Source organism: Saccopteryx leptura, chromosome 9 (genome assembly GCF_036850995.1).
Source record: "Saccopteryx leptura isolate mSacLep1 chromosome 9, mSacLep1_pri_phased_curated, whole genome shotgun sequence".
Lineage (NCBI taxonomy): Eukaryota > Metazoa > Chordata > Mammalia > Chiroptera > Emballonuridae > Saccopteryx > Saccopteryx leptura.
This window is the reverse complement of record NC_089511.1, coordinates 17,268,977-17,286,956: the sequence shown is the minus strand read 5'-3', so window position 1 is coordinate 17,286,956 and position 17,980 is coordinate 17,268,977. Positions and strand designations below refer to the sequence as shown.

The 17,980-nt window shown below is 39.7% G+C and overlaps 1 protein-coding gene across 1 annotated transcript in view; it reads left to right on the top strand.

Moving 5' to 3' along the window:
- The window catches only part of TERB1 (telomere repeat binding bouquet formation protein 1), a 44,158-nt gene extending 27,824 nt beyond the window's left edge, over nt 1–16,334 (top strand). The window contains exons 14-18 of the mRNA XM_066348712.1: nt 3,976–4,322; nt 7,585–7,649; nt 7,953–8,048; nt 15,569–15,718; nt 16,261–16,334. Coding sequence (XP_066204809.1) covers nt 3,976–4,322; nt 7,585–7,649; nt 7,953–8,048; nt 15,569–15,718; nt 16,261–16,334 — 732 coding nt within the window. The remainder of the gene's footprint in view (nt 1–3,975; nt 4,323–7,584; nt 7,650–7,952; nt 8,049–15,568; nt 15,719–16,260) is intronic.
- The last annotated feature ends 1,646 nt before the right edge of the window (nt 16,335–17,980 follow it).

Below are 17,980 nucleotides of genomic sequence, written 5' to 3'. Positions count from 1 at the left end.
AAGAATATAGAACTTTTTTCAAGTATTTTTGAACAATATAGGTCGGAGGGTAAAAGATGTTTTTTTGCCAAGTTTTTAAAAAATTTTAATGGTTTTAAAATTGAAATTCAGTGGTAATACTTTAATCAGCCTTAAACATAGATTTTTAAAAATTAGAAATGATAACTAAAAAATAAGAGACATGATAGATAGAGCCAAGAAATCTAACATTTTATATAATAAAAGTTCAAGTAAAAGAATGGAAAGATAATAATCTCTCCCTATGTATATGCATATGTATTTGTGTGTATATAGACACATACACATACATTTCCACATATTTTCTGTGTATGTATGCTTTGTGTCTTCATGTGTGCATACATTTAAAATAAAACAAAACATAGTGTCCAGGCCCCTCAGTTGGTTAGAGCATTATCCCAAATACTCAGAGGTTGTGGGTTTAATCCCCGGTCAGGGCATGTAAAGGAATAGATAAATGTTCCTGTCTCTCTCCCTTCCTTTCTATCTAAAATCAATCAATAAAAAAAATTTTAAATAGTGTTTGACTTAGATAGTATAGTAATTTTATTCTTTTAAATGATTAGTTACATAGTCAATGTCATTGATTAGCATAATAGATTTAACTTGTCTTTATTGATATATATATTATATATGTTATATATTATATATTCATTATCTCACCTGTGTAAATAACTCCAGAGTAAACATCTTTCTGCATATATACATTTTTTGTAACAGCATTATTGAGATATCAATCACATTTTATACAATTGACCCATTTAAAGTACATGTTTCAGTATACTCACCGCATTTGCAACCATTACTACAATGAATTTTAGAACATTGTCATCACCCCAAAAAGAAACCCTATACCTGCCTTTTAGCAGTCATCCTTCGTACCCCCACCTCCCAGGCTAGGCAACTGCTATCCATCTTCTGTCTCTAGTAATTTGCCTATTCTGGACTTTTTAAATAAATCAAGTCATGTAATATGTGTCTTTTGTAACTCTGTTCTCTCATTTAGCATAAGTTTTTCAAGGTTCATCCATGTTGAAGTATGTATAAGTATTTCATTTCTTTTTTTAAGATTTTATTTGATTTTAGAGAGAGGAGAGAGAGAGAGAGGCAGGGTAGGAGTGTGAAGCATCAAATTGCAATAGTTGCTTCTCATATGTGCCTTGACCAGGCAAGCCCAGGGTTTCCAACTGGTGACCTCAGTATTCCAGGTCGATGCTGTATCCACTATACCACCACAGGTCAGGCTCATTTCTTTTTTAAAAAAATAACTTTATTGAGATGTAGTCACATATCATACAATTTACCCATTAAAAGTGTACAATTTAGTAGCCTTTAGCATATTCACAGATATGTGCAATCATCACTACAGTCAATTTTAGAACAACTTAATCAGTTCAGAAAAAAACCGTGGGCCCTGGCTGGGTAGCTCAGTTGGTTGCGGCATCATCTGACATGCTGAGGTTGTAGGTTCAATCCCTGGTCAGGGTACATACAAGAATCATCCAATGTCTCAGTGGATAGGGAGTGTCAGCCCAGTGAGCAGATGTCCCAGGTTTGATCCCCAGTCACAGCTCACATAAGAGGTGATCATCTGCTTCTTTCTTTTTTTTTTTAATTTTTTTTTATTCATTTTAGAGAGGAGGGGGTGATAGAGAGAGAGAGAGAGAGAGAGAGAGAAGGGGGAGGAGCAGGAAGCATCAACTCCCATATGTGCCTTGACCAGGCAAGCCAGGGTTTTGAACCGGCAACCTCAGTGTTTCCAGGTTGACTTTTTTTTTTATCCACTGCGCCACTACAGGTCAGGTGATCATCTGCTTCTTTTCTCCACTCCTTTTCTCTTTCTCTTCCTCTTCCCTTCTCACAGCCAGTGGCTCAATTGGTTTGAGCTTTGGCCCCAGGCACTGAGGATAGCTTGGTTGGTCTGAGCATCGGTCCCAGGTGGGGTTGCTGGGTGGGATCCTGGTTGGGGCACATGCAAGTGTCTATCTTCCCTTCTCTCACTTAAAAAAAGAAAGTCAACCAATGAGTGTATAAATAAATGGAAAAACAAATATTTCTCTCTGTCTCTCTCTGTCTATTTTTCTCCCTCTCTTAAAAAAAATATGAGTGAAAGAAACCTTGTACCCTTTAGCTATTTCTCTGTCTCCCTCACCCCCTGCCATAAGGGACCCCAATCTACTTTCTATCTCTATAGACTTGCTATTTTGAACATTTCATATTAATGGAATCATGCAATGTGTAGTCTTTTGTGACTGGCTTTTTCACTTAGCATAATGGTTTCAAGACTCATCATGTTTTAGCATGTATCAGTATTTCATTTCTTTTTATGATCAAATCTCTATTGTATGGATATATCACATTCATCCATTTTCAGTTGATGAGCCTATTCTTTTATTTGTAACCTATGTCTTTGTGGTTAGCATGGGTTTCTTGTAAATAGCACATAGTTTGGTCTTTTTTATCTTGTCTGATAATTTCTGCCCTTTAATTGATGTAATCAATTAAAATGTGAAGGCCTCTTTATTATTTTTAAATTATTATTATTATTATTATTATTTGTACAATTTCAGAGCATTCCATTGAGGAATATGCTAGCTTCAACTTTTAGCTATTGCAAATAATGCTGTGGTTAATAACATCAACATTTTGTACATGTAAAAGTGTCTATAGATATGCATAGTTTTTGTTATGAAAGATACTGTCAAACTGTTTCTCCATGGAGGTTATACTAATTTGTCCTCCCACATGTAATGTATAAGAGCATTTCTCTGCACGCTTTTGATCTTTGCCAGTGTCATAGATAAAGAAAGCTATATCTCAGTGTAGCTTTAATGTTTATTTATCTTATTTATAAGGGGGATGAAACACTTTTTCATATGTTTAAGGGCTATTTATATTTCCTTTCCTGTGCACTGTTATCTTTTTTGCTTATTTTTCTATACTATTGTTGATCTTTCCCATATTTTATTGTAGTAGTTTTTTGTAAATATTAGTAGTAAAATTTTACTGTAGCCCAAGATATGACGTCTGTATCTTCTTTCTAGGTGTTTTGATTATTATTTGGTTTTGCTTCTGGCCCTTTTCCTCTGAGTTTCCCCTTAATCTTTTATATTATATTATTCTTGGTCTCTAGAAGAACTTAAAAAAATATTATCTGGTAAAGTAGATTGTTTTTTTTCTTTTATGATTTACTGATTTTGTGAAATAGTTGGAAAGATCCTCTTCCCCTTGAGAATATTAAAATGTTTTCTTTTAGAACATGTATGATATAATTTCATTTTTATATATCAATAGTTAGTTCATTTTTACTTTATTTTTGTGGATGTTGTGAGCTATAGATCCAATTTATTTTTTCCCCAGATGGCCACCCAGCTGTTTCCAAATAATATTTGAATAAACTCCCTTTTTCTGTTAATGTAAATTGCCCCTTTTATCATGTGTATCCTTCTTTTAAATTTTTAATTATTTTACTTTTTTATTGAATTTACTGGGATGACATTGGTTAATAAAATTATACAGGTTTCAGGTACACAATTCTGATACATCATCTATGTCTTGTGTTGTGTGTTCACCACCCCAAGTCAAGTCTTCCACCATCACCATTTATCTCCCTCTACACTCCTCCACTTCTTCCCTTTCCCCATGCAATCCTCACCCTGTTGTCTTTGGCTATAAGCTTTTTTTTCTTTGCTTAATCCCTTCACCTTTTCATCTAGCCCTCTAACTCCCATCCCCTTTGACACCTATCATTCTGCTTTCCATATCTTTGGTCTGTTTCTGTTTTGTTTGTTGGTTTATTTTGTTCATTAGATTCCACATATAAGTGAAATCATATGGTACTTCATGCATATTCTATTGACATTCATTATTTTTCTGCATTATTTAAAGGGAGTGTAAATTAGATTATACAGCAAATGGGTTATTTGAAGTTATTTACTTGTTATTTTTACATTATAGGAAAAAATACAAAGAGAAAAATATAAGGATAATGTTTCGTCTGTGAAGATAAATATTCAAAATGCGTTGAAACACCCCCATACAGATAGTATTGGTGGCAGCTCCCACGCAGAAGATAAGGATGAAAGCCAGTCTAGAAAGCTTCAGAGTTATAAGTCTCATGGATTAATGCCTAAATCATGTACAAATGAAGACCAAATAAAAACCCTGTTTAAGAGTGCAAATCCAATTAATGCTTGTTACAGGGAGAGTGGGCAAAATAAGACTTTATGTAAAAACAGTTCAAACTGCAATCAAAACTTACATGAAGAAACCTTTGAACAAAAAGATTTTGTTTCTCAATCAAGGTATAGTTTAATGATTGTTTCTAAATTTTTATTCAGCAAAAATTTTTTTTGTACAGTACTATGTGCTAGGCTAATTAAACACTGGGATACAGAAATGATAAAACATTATCTTGGGAGAAGTCTTAAGTAGGAAATGTTGGGTAAGGAGTTTGGATGGGAAGTTTGGGCCAGTTCATTTAGGGCCTTGCATGTTATTCTCAGGATTTTCGATTCTTCCTCATAGGGTGTAGTGGGGCATTGCAAATTTTAAAATGAGTGATATGATCAGATTTGAATTTTAGAAAGGATACTCAGAAAACTGACAGTGAAACCTTAAGTATGTGTTAAGTGACAATGCATGCATTGCACTGGGGAACAAAATTTTTGTTGCATCCACAAAAACACTTGTTCTTACCTAATTCGAGTGTGCTGGTCTCAAATCTGACATTAGTTTTTCTCTGTAAGCTACAGTTTTTTTGCAATTCAAGATTTTAGGTTTTTATCTTATTGTAAAATTTTCAACATTTAGTTTAACATAATGATGTAGAACAGGGGTCTCAAACCTGGGTCTTCCATATCTCAGTCCGACACTCTATCCACTGCGCCACCGCCTGGTCAGGCCGTTATTATTTTTTTTTATTAAAGATTTGTGAGCCAGATGCAGCCATCAAAAGAGCCACATCTGGCTCGCAAGCCATAGGTTCCCGACCCCTGAAGTAGAATGTCTTCTTGGGCATCATCTTTGTGAAAATATAATAATTTATATAATGCTGTAAATACACTAATACACTAAAAGATATGATTGCATCAGAATTTGTCTACAATTTTTTTTTTTTTTTTTTTTTTCTTTTTTCTTTTTTTCTGAAGCTGGAAACAGGGAGAGACAGTCAGACAGACTCCTGCATGCGCCCGACCGGGATCCACCCGGCACGCCCACCAGGGGCGACGCTCTGCCCACCAGGGGGCGGTGCTCTGCCCATCCTGGGCGTCGCCATATTGCGACCAGAGCCACTCTAGCGCCTGAGGCAGAGGCCACAGAGCCATGCCCAGCGCCCGGGCCATCTTTGCTCCAATGGAGCCTTGGCTGCGGGAGGGGAAGAGAGAGACAGAGAGGAAAGCGCGGCGGAGGGGTGGAGAAGCAAATGGGCGCTTCTCCTATGTGCCCTGGCCGGGAATCAAACCCGGGTCCTCCGCACGCTAGGCCGACGCTCTACCGCTGAGCCAACCGGCCAGGGCCAGAATTTGTCTACAATTTTGAAATAGAACATATTAAAACACTTATTTTAATCATAAAATTTGTGCAAAACTTATTTAAATTCTATTCAGGCAAAAATTTGCGTTTGTAGCTCTTGCGTTTGTGTACTTGTTGAGGACAATCTCATTTGATGCTCAGTAGTCTGCTCATCACTAACAGCTCCAAGATTTTTGGGAAACTTATCAAGGTGACTGTTCAGGAAGTGAATCTTAACACTCATGTTACATCCAATGTCGCGGAAAGCCAACAGCATCCTTTTTGTTGCCAAGGAAGTTCTTTGTAACTGCCACAAAAGACTGCCATGCTGCTTTCTTCTCCTTATTCATCTTCCTGGCAAATTCTTCGTCACGTATGAGGGTTCGAATTTGAGGTCCATTGAATACACCTGCTTTATCTTTTCGAAAGACAAAGCAGGAAAAGCAGAAATAATATGTTGAAAGCATTCACTTTCTCTATTAAAAGCCTGAACAAACTGCTTCATTAAGCCAAGTTTGATGTGAAGTGGGAGGAAAATGATCCTGTCTCGATTAACTACAGATTCATTCACAATATTTTGCATCCCTACTTCCAGAGCTTCTCGTTTTGGCCACTCCTTCTGTGTCCAGTGTTTCTCCCAAGCTTGGCTGTCCCACAAACACAGAAAGCAAGGATACTTTGTGAAACCTCTCTGTTGTCCTAGCAGGAAATTTACCATTTTAAAATCTACACAAATGATCCAGTTATGCTCCTCATTCTTCAGAAAGTTGAGGACAATTTTTATGTCATTATAATCTCGCAGATGAGTTGAATACCAATTGGAACCACTGAAAATAGGCAATATATGCACGTGTCACAAATGATGAAATATTGTTCCTTTGACGTTGAAGTGTGTAACAACAGCCACATATATAACAGAAGGTGTCATGACTATTCTTACATTTATGCCTACTCGAAGAAGCCATGATTCAATCTTAAAACAAAATAAGGGGGTGTTTTTATCAGATGATATTTTTTTACATTTAAAAACAACTACAATTATGTAAAAGTGATGTTTGTAAAACATTAATTGCTTTGTGGTTATGTTCAATCCAAGAGTCGTTACCCTTTAACTCCAATTTATTTATTTATTTTTATTTATTTATTTTTTTTCCTTTAACTCCAATTTAAAAACCAATGCATGCCACTAACTGTAACAAAAAGAAAGTAAAATTGCATAAAAACTAGAGCTGCACCATAAAATGGATTTCAGATTTGGAATCAGCGATGCAGAAATATATAGAAACAGTTCTAAAACCTCATGCAACAGAAAATGAAAAATAATTGTTCCCCAGTAATCCATCAGCAATGTAGCAAAAAAGCAGTTTGTAAATTTAGTTTGATAAAAGGGAGTAGGGCGTAATGAAAATCTGCTTTAGGCTTGCTTTTTCATTTGTTCTGTGAATCTCACCTCCAGCCTATGTCCTTTCTCCTTCACAGGTAGCCTGGTATTGTATCTTTTCTTAAACCTTTTCTTGTGTTCTGCTCTTCTGATGGTTACTGTGTTAGGAGGGTAATTTAAGAGGATGCCACTAGGTTTTGGGAAGGTTGCCGAGTAAACTAAGTATTAGAAAGATGGATTATATTATTACCACCCCCTTTTTCCTTTTTGAAACCATTCTTGATGTTAATTTTAATTGATTTCTCAGGAATGTAGAAGTGGGAAGCGGTGAGATACATTCTTGGGCCAGCCTTTTACCCTCTGGCCCACTCAGGTCTTTCCTTTTTCTGACCTCATTTCTTCCTATTTTTCTCTTTTATAACTTTTTCTTCCATGTTTCTGTTGGCATCAATATTATTGCCCTCTGGTGTCTTGTCCAACTCCACTATTAGAAAGAAGGTTATAACTAACCATCTCAGACCCTACTTTAGCAGAATTTGGTAGATTTTGGTAATCCTGGCTGCAGCTTCTTCTGCCTGCCACTCAGAATCACACCATTGTTTACAGAAACATTTGTACATACACCAAACAGTATGTTTATTTTTAGTAATCTGGTATCTGTTTTCTTTTAGTGACCATGTTTTTAAACATCCAAATCCCATTGTCAAAAATAGAAAGCAGCAGTTACCAGTCACAGGTATGATAATAAATGTTTCTTTTTTGATTTTTCAAGAAAACACCTATTTAGGTGACTACTATAGCTAAAAATGTACATTGATATATCTGCCCTCTAGTGCATAGGCCACACTTCTGACTCTCTTTCTGGTATAGATGCTCAGTCACCTTTTACTGATATCCAGAACTCTTTTGTTGTCTATCAGGATGACTGGCTGTGTAATACTAGACTAAAGTTTATGAAAATCTTGATAATTAATCTTGTAAATATCAGGTCCTTTTCATTATTAAAAAAAATCTTGCATTTTGCAATTTTTTTTTACAGATCCATTTACATTATGTTCAGATATAATAAATAAAGAAGTCATCAATTTTCTATCAGCTGACAATTGTTCCAAAAAGGTCAAGTATAGATGCTCAGGTAAATTTTTTTTTTTAATTATAGTTATTTCATAGTTAAAGCTTTATTTGATATTAGTTGAGTAGAATTTGTAGTAGTTATGCCTGTGTGATTTAAACTTAATTTCCTTTGGAAAAATAACCATTTGGAGTATCATAAAACATTCAAAATATTGCCTTCTATCTGCACCTTCCTGTATTCCTAGTATTTGTTTATATGAATCAACAGAGCTAATATTTTTAAATTACTTTATTATTCTCTTTTTGTAACAAGTAATGCCTCTATAAGTTTAACTTTACTGAATAAGGTAAACATTTTTTTTTATATTTTCAGAAAGCTAATAAATATATATGCATTTTTGGATTATGCTCTATACATTATAGGCTTTAAGTATTAAATAATATCTAAATGTTTCCAGCATCCCATGCCCCATTATTTTTTCTGCAGAGCTCTCTTTTAAAATTTTTATTTTTCAATTACAGTTTGCATTCAATATTATTTTATATTAGTTTTAGGTGGAGAGCATAGTGGTTAGACAGTCACATAGTTTACAAAGTGATTCCCCTGATAGTGCAAGTACCCAACCTGGCACCATACATAGTTATTTCTACAGGGCACTTGTAAATGTTCCATAGTGCTTATTCCATCCCTTCTCCTATTCCTTCATACCGTGGTATTTTCTCTTTACTCTTATTCTTGCACTGTGCTTTATGAGAAAATTGAGGCTATAGCACATTGGCTCAAAATATTACTATTCTACAGTATTAGATGTCGAGTTTAATTTTATTACTCTAATACTGATATCTAGCTATACTCTGAACCTCATCTCTTTTTCCCCCTCTTTTAATACTTGTGAAGTCTTTCTCTTCATTCCCTTTCTAGCCATTATCTCCTTTTGTCTCATGTTTAACTATGTTAATTTCTCCTTATCTTAAAACCCAATACTTGGCCCTGGCCGGTTGGCTCAGTGGTAGAGCATCAGCCTGGTGTGCAGGAGTCCTGGGTTCGATTCCCAGCCAGGGCACACAGGAGAAGCGCCCATCTGCTTCTCCACCCCTCCCCCTCTCCTTCCTCTCTGTCTCTCTCTTACCCTCCCGCAGCTAAGGCTCCACTGGAGCAAAGTTGGCCTGGGCGCTGAGGATGGCTCCATGACCTCTGCCTCAGGCACTAGAATGGCTCTGGTTGCAACAGAGTAACGCCCCAGATGGGCAGAGCATCGCCTCCTGGTGGGCATGCCAGGTGGATCCCAGTCGGGGGCATGCGGGAGTCTGTCTGACTGCCTTCCCATTTCCAACTTCAGAAAAACACAAAAAAATAAAAATAAAAATGAAAAAGAACCCAATACTTTCTGTGATTTGCTATTGCTTCAACTATTCACCTACTCTTCTTTTCCTGTGTCTTACCAGATTCCTGCCCTTGTTCTTTTCTCTCTGTGTATTTATTCCCTTTTATTTATTTATTTTTTTTTATTATTATTTTTTGTATTTTTCTGAAGCTGGAAACGGGGAGAGACAGTCAGACAGACTCCCACATGTGCCCGACCAGGATCCACCTGGCACGCCCACCAGGGGCGACGCTCTGCCCACCAGGGGCGATGCGCTGCCCCTCTGGGGCGTCGCTCTGTTGCAACCAGAGCCACTCTAGCACCTGGGGCAGAGGCCAAGGAGCCATCCCCAGCGCCCGGGCCATCTTTGCTCCAATGGAGCCTTGGCTGCGGGAGGGGAAGAGAGAGACAGAGAGGAAGGAGGGGGGGGGGTGGAGAAGCAAATGGGTGCTTCTCCTGTGTGCCCTGGCTGGGAATCGAACCCGGGTCCCCTGCACACCAGGCCGACGCTCTACCGCTGAGCCAACCAGCCAGGGCCCAGTCTGCTTCTTTATTGCTTTTCTGCTAATCATTACTGTTAAAGGCTACTTGAAGCATCATCCTCTCCACTCCCAAACCAATGACTTAAAAGAAAAAATTATTATCCTCTAGTATCTCTACACCATTGACTACCATTCCTTGAAATCTTCTTCTGTCAATAGTTTAATGCCTCAGTTCCCAAACTGTTCCCCCAGGCTTCCTGGGCTATGTAGTAAACTCACAAGGGCACTACACAGTATTTAAAATTGTTCAAGTGAAAGACAAAATAGTCAACATTTTTTGGACACCACATGAACTACTAGCTCAAAGTAGTTCACAGTTTCAACATCAGATTGTACTACATTCCTTTTGATGATACCATATCCTTGTGGAGGCGGGTTTTTAATGATAGTTGTGATAAAAATCAAGCACCACATGAAGATCAGTGTGGAACAGGAAATGAAGGTGGCAGTTTCTAGTGTGAATCCAGGATGTTGTGCAAATGAGGTTGTAAAATTTGTGTTATTTGAGTTTGCTCACTTTTATTATTAAAAATGGATGGCCCTGGCCAGTTGGCTCAGCGGTAGAGCGTCGGCCTGGCGTGCGGGGGACCCGGGTTCAATTCCCGGCCAGGGCACATAGGAGAGGCGCCCATTTGCTTCTCCACCCCCCCCTCCTTCCTCTCTGTCCCTCTCCTCCCCTCCCGCAGCCAAGGCTCCATTGGAGCAAAGATGGCCCGGGCGCTGGGAATGGCTCCTTGGCCTCTGCCCCAGGCGCTAGAGTGGCTCTGGTCGCGGCAGAGCGATGCCTCGGAGGGGCAGAGCATCGCCCCCTGGTAGGCAGAGCGTCGCCCCTGGTGAGCGTGCCGGATGGATCCCAGTCCAGCGCATGCAGGAGTCTGTCTGACTGTCTCTCCCCGTTTCCAGCTTCAGGAAAAAAAAAAAAAAAAAAAAAATGGTGCCAGGCAGCACCGGGTATGTGATCTGTGAAATTGTTAATTACCAAAAAAAAAAAAAAAAAAAAATTGTTAATTACCTTCCTGCTTGGGAATGGCCTTTGTTATGCTAATGTATGCTGGAGGAGAGGTTTTGGTGCCAGAAAGGTTTTAAAAGGAGAGGAGAAGAAAAGGAGAGAGAAGCCAAGATGGCAGGGAGAGAGAGAGAAGCCAGTTTTGCAGAGTAAGAAGCCACGTTGCCAGATGGGGAACCAGAGGTGAGGGCTTTTGCGAGTTCCTCTGAGACTGGTGGGGCCTTTGATTCTAGGAAAAACCGGAGAAAATTCTCTTGGTTGTGGAACCGGAGAATGTGTCAGTAACTTTGTGAGCTCTGAGTGAAAGGGAAGTGCTTTTCCCTGTGTGTTTGCTTGTCAGCCGGTACGAAACTTGAATAAAGGAATGGCCCACCATTTTTTGGCTCCACTGTTTCTTTACCATCTGCCCAAATCTAATGAGAACCTGCATGTGCATGGCCATGATGGTGGTGACTACTGGCCATACACAGGGTTTGAGAAGTTATGCTATACCCAATAGGTGCACACATGCCATTAGGAAATAATCATAATTAATAAGAATAAAATAGAAATATTTTTTCTTCCAATTTAGGTGTCTATTTTTTCAAGTGGCTACCAAGTTGATAGAACATATGTACTCATTGAGTTGTTTTGGACCTAACTGGTTGATTGGCATTTCTTTGGCCTATGGATGCCATAAAAAATCACCAAGACTTTAAGGATACCATGAAGTGAGAAAGTTTGGGTACCTCTACTAGAAAGTATTCCAGTTGGCAGAGTAGATGCTGTGTAACTCTTAAGTCCCTTTTTTCCCTTACTTTGTTTGTAATGGCGTTTTCCTAGTTCCTTTCTTTCCTCAGTGGTTATTCATTCATTCATTTCACAAGCACTTAGGGAGTGCTTGGTCTATGGCAAGCAGTGGAATCAAAGATGAATAAAACTCATGCCTCACCTCAAGAAGTTTACAGTTTAAAACAGCTCCATTTAATCACCTTTACTGCTTTATCTTTCTCTTCCAAATTTCTACAAGTATACCCCCCAAGACATAGTCTACACACTTACTCAACTCTGTTGCAACATACACTTTTGTGGCATCAACTGTCGTTTTACGGATGATTTTCAAAGCTGTATCTCTACAGTTGGCGTCTACCTTGGGTTATAACCTCATTCTTCCATTTCCAGGACATACTGATGTCATCATCTTGTTTTTATTTCAAGCTTAATGTATTCAAAACACAGCATCTTTCTCCCTCTTACATTGCCCTTCCTCCAACCACTCTATTTCTATTATTGCTGCTATTCTTCTGGCCTCCCAGATTATAAACTTTGAATCAGCTATACATATTTTTTTCTCCTTAAATCTCCTATTTCTAGTCTTTCCAATTTGGTTCTTTTTTTCTTCTTTTTTTTCTGAAGTGAGAAGCAGGGAGGCGGAGAGACAGACTCCCACATACACCCGACTGGGATCCAACTGGCATGCCCACAAGGGGGTGATGTTCTGCCCATCTGGGGCACTGCTACGTTGCAACCAGAGTCATTCTAGTGCCTGAGGTGGAGGCCATGGAGCCATCCTCAGTGCCCAGGTCAACTTTGTTCCAGTGGAGCCTTGGCTGCAGGAGGGGAAGAGAGAGATAGAGAGGAAGGAGAGGGGAAAGGGTGGGGAAGCAGATGGGCACTTCTCCTGTGTGCCCTGACCAGGAATTGAACCTGGGATTTCCACACACTGGGCCAATGCTCTACCACTGAGCCAACTGGCCAGGGCTGGTTCTTTTTATTTTTTTCTTTCCCATATAAATTCTTTTTGCTTCATGCCTAAGTTACTCCAGCAACTTTCTAGGAGTCTTCAGTGTCAAGTCTCACCAACCCACAACTATAGTATAATGTATATATTTCTGTAACTTCTTTTTTTTTTTAACTTCTCTTCTTAATATGTGCTTTTTATTATGTCACCATGCCAAAGAACCCTTAGTGCTTCTCTGTAACTCACTGAATCACTCTGCTTGACTTTCAAAATTTTGTGGAATTTTGCCCTGCTCTCACTTAGTTAAATTTCACTGCACATTTTTTTCTCTTTAAGTCTACCAGAAGTGTGCCATGCTTATTCTAGACTTTGCCATTCAATCAACTGCCAAGTTATTTGAGGTACCCTTAACTTCTCCCTTACCCCAATAGCTCATTCACCCATTTCACCTCAGAAATCTCTGCATTCTCATTGCAAATGCTGTTTCAGAATCCTCTCATTTCTGGACTGTTGAAGTAGCCCCTCAGCTGATTCTCTTACCTTCAGCTGAAATTTCTATAAGACAAATGAAATCATGTCATTTCCCTGCTTAATGAACATCCTTCAGTTCCTCCTCATTGACTTTAGGATAGTTAAAAATCCTCAGCATGGCTTTTAAGACCTTCTTGGGGAGGAGGGTGAGAGGGAGGAGAGTAAAGAGGGGCAAATATACAGTGGACAGAAAATTATTTGACTTTGGGTGATGGGTACATAACATAATCAACAGTTCAAATGCTATATAAATGTTTAGCTAAAACCTATGTACTCTTATTGATCAATGTTACCCCATTAAATTTATGTAAAAAGCCTAGGCTGGTTGCTCAGTGGTAGAGCATTAGTCTGGTGTGTGGATATCCCCAGTTTGATTCCTGGTTAGGGCACACCAGGGAAGTGACCATCTGCTTCTCCATCCCTCCTCTTCCTCTCTCTCTCTTTCTTTCTTCCCCTCCCACAGCCATAGATTGATTGGTTTAAGTGAGTTGGCCCTGGGTGCTGAGGATGGCTCTGTGGCCTCCACCTCAGGTGCTAAAAAATAGCTCGGTTGCTGAGCAATTGAGCAATGCCATATGGACAGAGCATCACTCTGGAGGGGGCTTGCCAGGTGAGTCATGTGGGAGTCTCTCTTTCTGCCTCCCCTCCTCTCACTTAAAAAAAAGAAGAGAAAAAAACTACCCTTCTTTTTTTTTTTTTTAAATTTATTTTTTTTTTCTTTTTCATTTTTCTGAAGCTGGAAACAGGGAGAGACAGTCAGACAGACTCCCGCATGCGCCCGACCGGGATCCACCCGGCACGCCCTGGGGCGACGCTCTGCCCACCAGGGGGCGATGCTCTGCCCATCCTGGGCGTCGCCATGTTGCGACCAGAGCCACTCTAGCGCCTGAGGCAGAGGCCACAGAGCCATCCCCAGCGCCCGGGCCATCTTTGCTCCAATGGAGCCTTGGCTGCGGGAGGGGAAGAGAGAGACAGAGAGGAAAGCACGGCGGAGGGGTGGAGAAGCAAATGGGCGCTTCTCCTGTGTGCCCTGGCCGGGAATCGAACCCGGGTCCCCCGCACGCCAGGCCGACACTCTACCGCTGAGCCAACCGGCCAGGGCAAAAACTACCCTTCTTGACCTTGCATTTTCAACCCTGACCAGCCTCAACTTTTCTCCCACACTTCTGTCATACCTCATACTCCAGCCACACCAAAGTACCTGTGATTTTCTGAACACACTATGCTTCTTCACACTTTTTGTGCTTTTGTACATGTTTATTGTACTAGAAATGTCCTCATGCCAGCCAACTTTCTGCCTGGATGAATTCTCCTAGTCCCTTGGGAATGGGCCACTAATACCATTAAGTGATAGGCAGATGGAGAACTTTATCATTGATGGGTATGGCTAACATCACCTAAACCTCCTGACCAATCTTAACATTAAAAAAGGGTAGTCAAAAGAAAAAAGGGTAGTCAGACTTTATGTGCCTCTTAGTGTTATGCGGTACAAAGTATACAATACTACCTGTGAGGAACAACTGAATCTGCATCTGATCAATCATCTAGATCTAATTACTAATTTTTAGGCACACAGGAACATTTTAAAGGATGCAACTAGGATGTAATTAGCAAAACCCAGCTTTTGGGAAACTCCATAGTAAAAATGACCCAGTGTCTACAATTAGCAAATGATAGGGAGGAAAAGAGGGGACTTGATATATTAAAAGAAACTCAAAAGACATATCAACTGAATGTAATGGAGGACCTTGTTTGGATCATGATTCAAGGACACCAACTGTAAAAAGTAAGTTTTGAAATGATGGGGGAATTTGAATATTGGATATTAGATTATGTTAAATTAAGCATGCTTTTCTTAGGTGTGATAATGGTTTTGTTTAAAAAAAAGAGTCCTTATCTGTTAGGGATGCATACAAAGTATTTACAGACAAAATAATACTTTAATGCAAATTCCAGGTTTCCTAATCAAGTGTGTACATGAGGGGCAGGGCAGAATATATGGGTATAGATAAAATATGACTGACCAGGAGTTAATAATTATTGAAGCTGGGTGATGGATACGTAGTAGTTCATTAAGCTTTTTTTCTTTACTCTTGTGTGTTTGACATTTTCCATAATAAGGCATTAAATATATGACTTCTTTTGGATACCTTGCCTAACAGTGACTCCTGCTTAGAACCAGACCAAAGTAGATGCTTCTTTTCTATATCACCATAACTCTGTCATACCTCTATCGTAACACTTATATCACTATATTGTATTTTTTGTCTTTACATTTGTCATAAGACTTTGAACTTCTTGACGTATTTATAATTAAGTTCCTGATTTCACTTCAGTTACCACCATAAAGATATTTGCTTCATAGATTTTTAGATGTTCTGTGACATCTATACATCACTTTAATTTGTTTCCTTTTAGGTTGCATAGCAGTAGGAATATCCCTGAATAGCCGAAATTTTAGCAAGCTCTTGCACTCTTGCCCATACCAGTGTGATCGTCACAGAGTCATTGTGGAAGCTGAAGACAGATATAAAAGTGAACTAAGGAAATCACTTATTTGTAACAAAAGTAATTAATTCAGCAGCTTTAAAACTGCAATTATGCCCTGGTCGAGTGGCTCAGTGGATAAAGCACTGACCCTGTGCACTAGAGGTTGCGGGTTTGCCCCCCCGTCGGGGCACATAGAGAAGCAATCTATGAGTATATACTGCTAAATGGAACAAAGTGAAACAACAAGATGATGCTTCTCTCTCTGCCCCTACCCCCTCTCCTTCCCTTTCCCTCCCCTTCTTTTCTCAAATCAATGGAATAATTTTTTTAAAAACCTGTAATTATGACTATACCTTCTGAACTATTATCTAGAACATATACTTAAAAGCTAGAGGGTAAAGTTTTGTTGAAAAGAAAATCTGTCTCTGAAAAACCAGTGATTTAAGATGTATCCAGGGAGCAGATTTAGTCTCTGATGCTTTAAAAATTGTTCCTAATCCACCTAAGGATTCCTATTAGAAGGGGAAAAATAAGGGAAATATCATACTAATGGATTTGATGTGCTGGTACTGAGATTGATATGCTAAGTATACTAAATGTTTTCTATATATATTTTTCAGAAATTTTGCTGACTCCGCAAAGAAGAAAACAACACAGTAATGAACCTACTACTACTGGAGGAATAAGTAAATAAATTTAATGTTTTTCTTTTTTATTGAATTTATTGGGTGACACTGGTTAACAAACTTATACAGGTTTCAGGTGCACAATTCTACAGCACATCATCTGTACATTGTATTATGTGTTCACCACCCCAAGTCAAGCCTCCACCCATCACCCTGAAATATTTAATTTTTATTTGTTTTATTTATTTAGTTTTCTTCTTTTTCCAAGTGAGAGGAGGGGAGATAGACAGACTCCTGCATGCACCCCCACCAGGATTCACCTGGCAACCCCCATCTGGGGCCATGCTCACAAAGGAGCTATTTTTAGCACCTGAGGCGGAGACTCCATGGAGCCATCCTCAGCACCAGCCTGGGCTGATGCACTTGAACCAATCAAGCCATGGCTGTGGGAGGGGAAGAGAGAGAGAGAGAGAGATAAAGAGAGAGAGAGAGAGAAAGAGGAAGAGTGGGGAAACAGATGGTTGCTTCTCCTGTGTGCCCTGATAGGAAACGAACCCAGGACATCCACATGCCAGGCTGACACTCACCACTGCGCCAAACAGCAAGGGCCATATTTAATTTTTAAAATAAGCCAAACTTCATATATTTTTGAGAAAGAAGAAAACAGTTGAATGATTGTTCTGTTTTATTATTGATGGCTCTTAAATAGTAATCCTTATCTCTAATGAAAGTCATATTTCCTAAGAAAAGAGGCATCCTTTCCTCATGTTGCTTGCTCATTCATTGCTTGCCCAGCTAAAGAAGAAGCAGGAAGAAACTAATATTTATTAAGCACCTACTATGTGTTAGGTGTTTTAGAGCTACTATTTGTTTTAATTCTTATAACAACATTGTAAGGTAGGTATTATTGTGTTCCCACATTAAGGCGCTTTGAATTGGCAAATGGCAGAGCTTAAGATCAACTGCAAGTCTGTTTTTTGTTTTTTTTTTGTATTTTTCTGAAGTGAGAAGCAGGGAGGCAGACAAACAGACTCCCGCATGTGCCTGACCGGGATCCACCTGGCATGCCCACTAACGGGCGATGCTCTGCCCATCTGAGACATTGCTTCATTGCGTTGCCGCAGGAGCCATTCTAGCGCCTGAGGTGGAGGCCATTGGGCCATCCTCAGCGCCTGGGCCAACTTTGCTCCAATGGAGCCTTGGCTGTGGGAGGGGAAGAGAGAGACAGAGAGAAAGTAGAAGAGGAGGGGTGGAGAAGCAGATGGACGGTTCTTCTGTGTGCCCTGGCCAGGAATCGAACCTGGGACTTCCACACACCGGGCCAACTCTACCGCTGAGCCAATCAGCCAGGGCCAAGTCTGTAAACCCTTGTTCAATCCTCTAGTCTAGATCATGTTTCTTTTTTTTTTTTTTTTTTTACAGAGACAGAGAGAGAGTCAGAGGGATAGAAAGGGACAGACAGACAGGAATGGAGACAGATGAGAAGCATCAATCATTAGTTTTTCGTTGCGCGTTGCGACTTCTTAGTTGTTCATTGATTGCTTTCTCATACGTGCCTTGACTGCGGGCCTTCAGCAGACCGAGAAACCCCTTGCTGGAGCCAGCGACCCTGGGTCCAAGCTGGTGAGTTTTTGCTCAAGCCAGATGAGCCCATGCTCAAGCTGGCGACCTCGGGGTCTCGAACCTGGGTCCTTCCACATCCCAGTCCAATGCT